The sequence below is a fragment of the Megascapheus bottae genome, chromosome 11, assembly GCF_031878675.1.
Source record: "Megascapheus bottae isolate mThoBot1 chromosome 11, mThoBot2.hap1, whole genome shotgun sequence".
Taxonomy (NCBI): Eukaryota; Metazoa; Chordata; class Mammalia; order Rodentia; family Geomyidae; genus Megascapheus; species Megascapheus bottae.
Genome location: NC_143519.1, coordinates 57213744 through 57223252, shown reverse-complemented (window position 1 = coordinate 57223252; position 9509 = coordinate 57213744). Strand labels below are relative to the sequence as shown.

The 9509-nt window shown below is 51.2% G+C and overlaps 1 protein-coding gene across 1 annotated transcript; it reads left to right on the top strand.

Moving 5' to 3' along the window:
- Positions 1-2752: 2752 nt before the first annotated feature.
- On the top strand, positions 2753-7672 carry Pdx1 (pancreatic and duodenal homeobox 1). The gene is given in 5 exon segments (XM_090341806.1): positions 2753-2845; positions 2847-2966; positions 2968-3039; positions 3041-3170; positions 7227-7672. Coding segments are annotated over 5 exon segments (861 nt in total).
- Positions 7673-9509: the final 1837 nt, after the last annotated feature.

Sequence of the window (9509 nt, the reverse complement as noted above, 5' to 3'; positions counted from 1 at the left end):
AGGCAGCGAGCTAAGCTTCGGGTCCCCCCCGCATAACCACGTCGCCAAGTCAACCCCTCGGCGACTGGGCAGATTATCTCCGAGGGTCAATACGCTGGGACGGGGCGCCCCCTCTCCCCCCGCGGCCCCGTTCTTCCGATCGATGTGGTCACTCGCGGCCGAGGTGATAGCGGCGTCCTCCGCGGCCCCGTGAACAATGAACTCATTGACGCGGGGCGTGGAGAGATTAGGTGATCGAGTCCCAAGGCCTTTCACTCCGGGGCCGCCCCCCCCCCCCAGCCACAGGTGGCCCTTTTCCCTGAGAAATCGCCCCAACTCTCCCTGCCTGCTGGACTACCCCCCCACCCCCATATTTCGTTAGGAACGGAGCATCTACTACTAGACAAGAGGCTGCACCCGCCTCTCCACCCCCCCACCCCCACCCACCCCCGCCTTACTCCTTCACAAGGCCACTTTTGAGACTGCACCAGAACCCCACAAGAAAATAATAATAGCAGCTGGGGGGGGAGGGAAATGGGTACCAAGACATGTGAAAGGGTATCAATGTATGTGAATTAATGTACCTTCTATCTGGCAAATATCATGTAACCCTTTTACTAATTACAATAAAAATAAATAAAATATAAAAAAATAAGCCCCTAAAAAAAGAAAAAAAAAGAAAATAATAATAATCTGCAGAATATCGACCGGGTTCCTTTTCTTTTTATGAAAATAATCCTTATTTCTGTTCTTATTTCAAATGGATCGTTTCAGTAGAGGAACATGTATTAAAATCTCCACGGGTATGGGTTTGTAATTAAGAAGGCAAAGGTTACAGTGATATTCTCTCTCTCTGGATCTCTCTGTATGTCTGTGTGTCGCTGTCTCTCTCTCTCTCTGTGCCTGTCTCTCTCTCTCCCTCTCTCCCTCTCTCCCTTTCTCCCCCTCTCTCTCTGTCTCTCTCTCTGTCTCTGTCTCTCTCTGTCTCTCTGTCTGCCTCTCTCTCTGCCTCTCACTCTGCCTCTTTCTCCCTCTCCCTCTCTCTCTCTCTCCCTCTCCCCTCTCCCTCTCCCTCTCCCTCTCCCTCTCCCTCTCCCTCTCCCTCTCCCTCTCCCTCTCCCTCTCCCTCTCCCTCTCCCTCTCCCTCTCCCTCTCCCTCTCCCTCTCTCTCTCTCTCTCTCTCTCTCTCTCTCTCTCTCTCTCTCTCTCTCTCTCTCTCTCTCTCTCTCTCTCTCTCTCTCTCCCCCTCCCCCATGTTGTCTTTTGCAGAAGCTTTCCTGCAATGGCGCACAGTTTTTCCAAAACGCTCTGTGGTTACTGCCACACAGTGCCGGCTTCAGGACCCGGTTCTGGCGGGCCCTGTCAGCAGCACTGGCAGGTATGCATCCTTGGTCATGCCCAGAGAGGGATGCCCAGAGAGAGGTGGGCACCATCTCCACTGGGAATTAATCTGTCCTCCACAGTGAGTGCACAGACCTGGAGAGCCCAGAAGAGCCATGAAGCCTAGCACAGGGGCTGGCATTCAAATGTAGCCTTTCTCCTCCTAGACCTCTATATTTCATTGGGGGAAGAGGTCTTCTGCTACCAGACTCAGCCCTGTGACCTTGAGATCCCAGAAAATCATCAGGGAGCCAGGAACCTGGGCCAGCCCCCCCCCCCACACACACACACCTCAACATTGAGAAGCTGTGTGCTGAGTTAGCAAAGTAGACTCCAATTCAAAAATCAAAATTAACAAGAACCTTGGGTTGAAGAAAGGAAAAAAAAAAGATTTCGAGTCTGGCAATGGTGGCTTACTTCTGTAATCCTAGCTACTCCGAAGGCTGAGATCTGAGGATTATGGTGTAAAGCCAACTGGGTCAGGAAAGTGTGAGACTCATCTCTTCAATTAAACAGAAATAAATAAATAAAAATGTTAAGCTGAAAATTAGAGCTGTGGCTTAAGTGGTGGAGCACCAGCCTTGAGCAAAAAAAAGCTAAGAGACAGTGCTCAGGCCCTGAATTCAAGCCATAGTACCAGCACAAATAAATCAATATATACATGTGTGTGTGTGTGTGTGTGTGTGTGTGTGTGTGTATCAGAAGATTTAAGGCACTGTGATTGCTTCCGAAGTTACAGTTTGCATCCCCAAAGTACGAGGAGTATAGGTACAGATAAAGTACAATGAATGAGCATTGTGTGTGTTCCTTTCCTGATGTCATTTAGTGATTATACGCAAACTTCATGAATGAACTAGAAACAACTTGGCCACTGCAAAGCTCAAGTCTGCGACAGTTTCTTTAACAACAACAAACAACAAAACAAAACAAAAAACCCATACAGCCTTAGCATGTCTGCTTGTAAATTGTATTAGTAGACGAATCCCAGAGGTACAAGGTCATGGAAACATTTAAAGCTAGGTGAGATTCTATCCATGATTCCCAGTTCTGATCTCGTTGCACCCTCCAACACACTGGAGAGCCCGGCCAGCTGCGCATACAGGCCTCTCAGCTGAGAAAGAAAATTGAAACAGATGCAGGTGCTCTCGGGGTTTCTGGCCTTGCTGGCTTCTTATGGCCATCCGCTAGGCCAATAATGGCCCCAGCTGGGCCACGTGGGGCACCTCAGAGCCTATGACGCGGCGGCCAGCTTGCCGTCCCCGCAGGCCGCAGGATCCCCCCCGGAGAACAGTGGAGACCTGTCAAAGCCAAGCAGGAGTGGGAGGGCGCCGCGCGGAGCCGGGCTGAAAGCTCCCTACTCCTGACTCCCGGTCCCCAGACCTGGGCTGCCACGATGAATGGGGAGGAGCAGTACTACGCGGCCCCGCACCTGTACAAGGATCCGTGTGCGTTCCAGAGGGCTCCGGTGCCCGAGTTCAGCGCCAGTCCCCCCCGCGTGCCTGTACATGGGCCGCCAGCCCCCGCCGCCGCCGCCGCCGCCTCCATTCCCCGGCGCCTTGGGGCCTCTGGAGCAGGGAAGCCCCCCGGACATCTCCCCCTACGAGGTGCCCCCCGCTCGGCTGCGACGACCCTGCCGCGCTCGTTCACCTCCACCACCACCTCCCGGCTCAGCTTGCGCTTCCCCCAGCCGCCCGCCGGGCCCTTCCCGGATGGAACGGAGTCAGGGGCTCTGGAAGAGCCAAGCCGAGTTCAGTTACCTTTCCCGTGGATGAAGTCCACCAAAGCTCACGCGTGGAAAGGACAGTGGGCAGGTAAGCCTGGCTCTCCCCCCCTCCCCCACCCCCGCTTCTCTTCTCTGGCAGTGGATTCAGCTGTCTGAATCCGGGGGGCCTGCAAACGCTTCAGCCGCCCTGGGAAACATGGAGGTGGAATAAACTATATTTGGGAGCACTGATTGCACACACCACACACACACACACACACACACACACACACACACCTTTTTCTTTTCTGGGATCTTAAATCTTTTCTTTCCTAGTACTTCGAATCCTTCTTAGCTCCAGGATCCCACTGGCCCCCCTCTCTCCCCCAAAGCAGAGGCCTACCCCATCACCCTACGACCTGTGGGTATCATATAAGGGGCTCTAGGAGGCAGGATTTCTTTTACCTCTGCCAGAGATCATTTGGACTCACGTAGGCTCAAACTGCGGGGTAGGCGCACGAAGGAGGGAAGAAAAAAAGCCAAAACAGCAGGCACCCCTGAGCTGGAGCAAGGGAAAGAGCTGCACAGGGAAGGGGCCAACTCACCGAGGCTGAAGCCAACGGCCGCTCCTCCCGGGAGCCCCGCAGCTGGCCAGGCGTCTGAGGTGTGCATGAAATTCTCCATAGCATTCCTTGCTCAGCTCCAGGAGTCAGTCTGCAGAAGGAGGGATGGATGCCCGACCGACCGTGCCCAGCTTGCTCGGGGAAGCCGAGCCTCCCCACGGATCCCTCGATCCTGGGCTCCCACTTGTCACTGCTCTTGCCCAGAGCCCAGAGGCGAGGACACAGAGCAATTCCCAGGTCCCTTTTCCGCCCCAAGCTTGGGGACGAGTTTCCGGCGGTTTGCGCCCAGGACACAATGTTATCGCTTCCGCACCGCAGCCACCGCTGGTCACACCTGTATTACAAATAGTTGTGTGTGTTTTTTTTTTTTCTTTGCTGTGGGAAGAAGCTTGGGCGGGCAGCATCCTGAGAATCCTCAGCCGCCAAGCAAGGCTTTGAACCAGGAAGGGGGGGCTCCGGGTTCGCTCAAGGTGTCGGGCTCGCCTCCTGCTAGTTCACTTTTCTCTTTCTGCTAAGGCAGATCTCCTCTCCGGAGACGGGATGGGGCCCAGACTGTAGACTGTGGTTGTGGCCCAGGATCGGAAAAACTCCACTGATGTCGGTGCCAGATGCAGCCAGGGCATCTCGGAGTAGCTACCCAGTCAGGCCAGGTCAAAGACTTGGGTCACACAGAGTCACGAACAGTGGCTGCTGCTGCTTCTTTCTTCTTCTTCTTCTTCTTCTTCTTCTTCTTCTTCTTCTTCTTCTTCTTCTTCTTCTTCTTCTTCTTCTCCTTCCCCTCCTCCTCCTCCTCCTCCTCCTCCTCCTCCTCCTCCTTCTCCTCCTCCTCCTCATCTTCCTCCTTAGTAGTAACGGTACTATTATTACTATCTTTCAGTTGTAAAAGAAAAAAGAGAGGTGCCATACAAAAGCGGTTTATGAATGCAATGCATCTTAATCAGTGTCAACCCTTCCACATTCTCACCCCCTTCCACCCGCCCCTTCCCTTATTTCTCTTAATTTTGTGATATATACAATGAATTTGTGACTGCATTCTCCTCCCTCTCCTCTCCCTACTTCCTTCCCCTACCCGTCTCTCTTGAGCCCCTCACCTTGGCAATACCCATTTCTTGGTGTTGATTTTGTTGGCCTTGATCGAGTCTTTCTAAAAGATTATAGTATTTGAGGTCTGCATTGAGTTCGTCATACTCCATTTCTAACCGTTTATATACTGCCCAACCACACGGGGTTCTTGGGAGGCGGGAAACCTGCCGTACCTGGGTGTTTCCTGAAGAGACTGCCTTTCTACTCTCTGGACTGCCTTTCCCTCCCACCGCCTCCCAGCTCAGGGCTTCCTTGGGAAAAGGGGATGGAAGAGAAGTAGGTGAACTAGAAAAGGTGGGTTTAGGGTCATCAGTAATCCAAGAAGTAAAATCCAAAGGGAAACTCATGACATTGTCTGGGGTTGAGGGACATTTTGAGAAGTTCATACTCCTAGATTGCAAAAGTCTGGGTGGACCAAGCCTTTGCCTAATCCCTGCGTTCCCACCCTTGGGTTAAGAGCCGCTCTCTTCTCTCCACCCCCACCTCCCACCTCCGGCGCGCTTAAAGAGATCTGACGTTACCTCCCCCCAAGTCCTCCAGGGGAAACTTTCCAAGCGGGGGAACTTCTAGGGTTGTGGGACCACCTGCCGTGCTTTGTAGGGTTTCTCTTCAGGGGCAGCGAGATCAAAAGGCTCACTTACTGGGAATGTGAAAACTAGTGACTTTAGAGACTAATGAAGACCTTGATCTGAGCCCCCTACTTCGCCTAGCATTCAATCCTGCGTCTTAGTGAATGGCCCAGATTTGGGGACCCTGGATATTTTCCCACCAACAGCCACCACTCCCAACTTCCAGCCCCTGCCCTCAACCCCTGGGCACCGGCGCCTCTGAGCAGTGGAGCCTGTAATCTCTCAGGGAAACTCCGCAGGTCTGCACCAGAGCCCAGCACCTTGGAATTCGAATTGGGTCAAACAACCCTTTTTCATACTTTCTTTGAAAGGCAGCTGGGCCACTCCCCAAGAACAGGGAAGGCTTGGGGAGTCTCTCCAGGGACCAGGACAATGCCACTAACAAGGGCCCTGGGGGGAGAAAGCTGGGCAGGGACCAGAGCGAAATGTATCCTTCACCCTCCACGCACACTTGACTGTAGCTCCTGGAGAAATACCCTCTTACCTCTGTCCTGAGGCTGAAGCCTCAGCGACCGCATTCACAGCCCGGGTGCAGTTGGCACCGAAAAGATTGGTGGCAAACACCAAAGGCCCGCACACTTTCCCTGCTCCAGCCGGCCGACCTGCGATTCCTGGAGGGGGGAGTGGAGCAGGGAGCCCTTAGGCCCCCCAGGATGGCTGGTTTCCACAATTACTCTTTCTCCGTTGGATTCTCAGACCCACAGGGGGACTCTGACTGGCCCCCCCTGTTGTCACCATTTCGTCTTTCTGCCAGGCCTAGGGCACCAAATCTGAGACCTATTCAAACCAGCAATCCTTCCCACGCAGTCAGGAAAAAGGCAGAGATTCAACTAACATTAATAGAGAATTTTCCACATCTCACGACTAGATTAATTATAATTCAACTATGATAACCACTCCATGTTTCTCTAGAAAGAGAAATAACATAATATATATATATATATAACAAAATGTGTCATCATGTGTCTCAATGCACAGATTTTTTTTTCAGTATGTTATCCATTAGTGGACGATGAATCCAGTCACTGCATTTAGATTAGCACTGTTTTAACGAAACAGTAAACAAAGGAGGGAACTAGCATCATACTAAAAGATTGCCTGTGTTGAAACACTCACCAGTTATAGGTCTATGTAGAGACTGAATAGACATCTGAAACGTATATTTTTTCCTTTTTTTGCCCTCTCTTTTCTTTTCTTTCTTTCTTTTCTTTTTTTTTCTTTTTTTTTTTTTTTGTGCCAGTGGTGAGGGCCTAGGTGCTGTCTTAAACTTTTTTTTGTTTTATTTGTTTTTCTTTAAGGCTTGTGCTCTGCCATTTGAGCTCCACTTCAAACTTTTTTGGAAGTTCATCCGAGATACGAATCTCACAGACTTTGTTGTCTGGGCTGGCTTCAAAGGGCGATCCTTAGATCTCAGCCTCCTGAGTAGCTTGGATTGCAAATGTGAGCCACCGGTACCCAGCTAAAATGTTTTTCTTACTGGAAAGTTTGTTTTAGCATACTGTGTTCAGGCATTTTATTGCCTCCAGAGAATGGAGTCCGTGTCAAGTGTCTAGTCTATATATTTTAATGAGCACCAGCCCAAATATCTGTTAAATGAGCCCGTGCTGGAACCCCCGTGGGTTCACGGTGAGAGTCTGAACAGCTTTTGCCTCCCAGAAACAGAAGATTCCCCCATTGGGCTCCGGCATAAGGGGCTGGGATTGAGGGGTTCTACTGGCAGCAGCCGAAGGGCTAGAGCTCCCTGGGCAGGGATTAAAGGGACAGAGTGCGGGGGGGGGGGGCGCTAGATTGGGGTTCCTGGATCACACTCACCCACCGTGTCGCCCGCAGGCAGCGCCTACGCCGCGGAACCAGAGGAGAACAAGCGGACGCGCACAGCCTATACGCGGGCGCAGTTGCTGGAGCTGGAGAAGGAGTTTCTCTTCAACAAGTACATCTCCCGGCCGCGCCGGGTGGAGTTGGCAGTGATGCTGAACTTGACCGAGAGACACATCAAGATCTGGTTCCAGAACCGACGCATGAAGTGGAAAAAGGAGGAAGACAAGAAGCGAGGCGGTGTGACTGCCGCCGGGAGCGGCGGTGGCGCGGAGCCCGAGCAGGACTGCGTGGTGACTTCGGGCGAGGAGCTGTTGGCACTACCACCGCCACCACCTCCTGGCGGTGCTGTGCCACCGGGTGCCCCCGCAGCCGCCCGAGAGGGGCGCTTGCCGCCAGGCCTTAGCACCTCACCACAGCCCTCCAACGTGGCGCCCCAGCAGCCGCAGGAACCGCATTGAGAGACAGGGGCTGCAATCGCACAGGCAGCTTGGACCAGACCACAGGCGGAGGAGAGGGTGCGGGCCAGGGACCCTGGGTATGGACCTGGGCCGGGCAGATGGACGGGGTAGGAACTTGGGGGCCCAATCTAGATGCCCATAGGGAGAGCTCCTTCTTCTGGGCGCATGTGCCCATGGCGCTGCGGCCCAGGAGATGCTGACAGACTTTCTAGGGGGAAAAGAAAAGAAACATAAGTTTCTGAAATATTTGCAGCCTATTCTGGTGACATGATCGGAAAGTGATGTCTGTCTTGGTTCCTCTTAGAGACGCTTACTATTCAAGTCAATGGAAAGTGCTCTGGGCAGAGGAACGGGACTCAGTGCCCAGAAACGCTCAGGCGACCAATTTATGTTTTAAAGTAATTTAAAAGAAATTCATGAAATTGAAAGGAATTTCAGGTTGAAATGGATCCCTAGAGAGTAGAATAGGTGCTTCTTCTTCTTCCTCCTCCTCTTCTTCTTCTTCTTCTTCTTCTTCTTCTTCTTCCTCTTCTTCTTCTTCTTCTTCTTCTTTTTCTTCCTCCTCTTCCTCCTCCTCCTCCTCCTCTTCTTCCTCTTCTCCTTTTCCTTTCTCTCCTCCAGCCAGATTTATTAGCGGACATATTTTCAAATTGCACCCCTTTGCTCTGGAAAAAAAAATTCCTTCAGCGGGAGGTGGTAATCCTAGCTCAAGCCTGCAATCCTAGCTACTCAGGAGGTTGAGATCTGAGAATCAAGATTCAAAGCCAGCCCCGGAAGGTGAGACCATTATCTCCAATTAATCACTAGAAAATAGGAAGTGGTGCTGTGGCTCAAGGCGTAGGGAGGTAGCCTTGAGCTGAAGAGCTCAGGGACAACACCCAGGCCCAGAGTTCATGCCCCATGACTCCCCCACCACACACACACACACAAATTCCTTCAAAGTTGGCTGGGCTATGGACAGTGTAAACACACGACCCGTGTCCAGAGTTGGTCCCGGGCTGCCTGCCTGGACCATGCAAGGGAGAAAGATGGAACCTAGATGACAGGAAACTAAAGGCATTTAAAGCACTGTCTTTAGGATGTGGATTCATTCCTGGTGTCTGGGCGGTGGAGATGATTTCTACATCTTTAGAAAGAATGAAAATATATACGATGAGAGGGTTTGGAAAAAAATAGTTGTTTTCAATTGTTTGTTTAATTGCCTAACAGCTCGTTACAAACAGGTTTGTAGTTTCCAGGTCAGCTGCTTCTTTTAAGCTGTAGGCTTGCATTTGGGCTGTATTTATGAAAAAAAACAATAAATACAAAAACAGAAACTGTAAGACTTGATTCTCTCTCTCTCTTTTTTCTTTCAGTACTAACTGGTAAACACCACACTTAGGTTTTGAGGTGGGATTGATGTCTGATTCTGGTGTTCATATTTTTGTTTTATTTTTAAATCTATTTCAAGATGACTTTCTCAGGCTTTACACCCAGGAACTTCAGAAGTTTCCAGTGCTAATGTCTACCCCTGACTGAGGCCACAGCTAGACTTCCTTCTTCATCCCATAGCTGCAGAATGGCTCTTCCAAAAAAGAGATTGCTTTGGGCTCTGCCCCCAGACTGTGTTAACATCAAAAATGTCTGGGCACTGTCAGGAATTTCTGATTCCAAGAGCCACCGGAGTTCCTGCTCTCTGATAGGTACTTTGGCATTGCATCTCCTGAACACTCCTGGAACTCCTGGGACTCGGTTTTAGAGTCATTACTTTTATCTTCTTTTATAAAGAGAGTCACAGGGCATTTTTTGTTTTGTTTGCTTTGCTTCTCTGAGAAAATCAATCATAACGTGGCTGTAA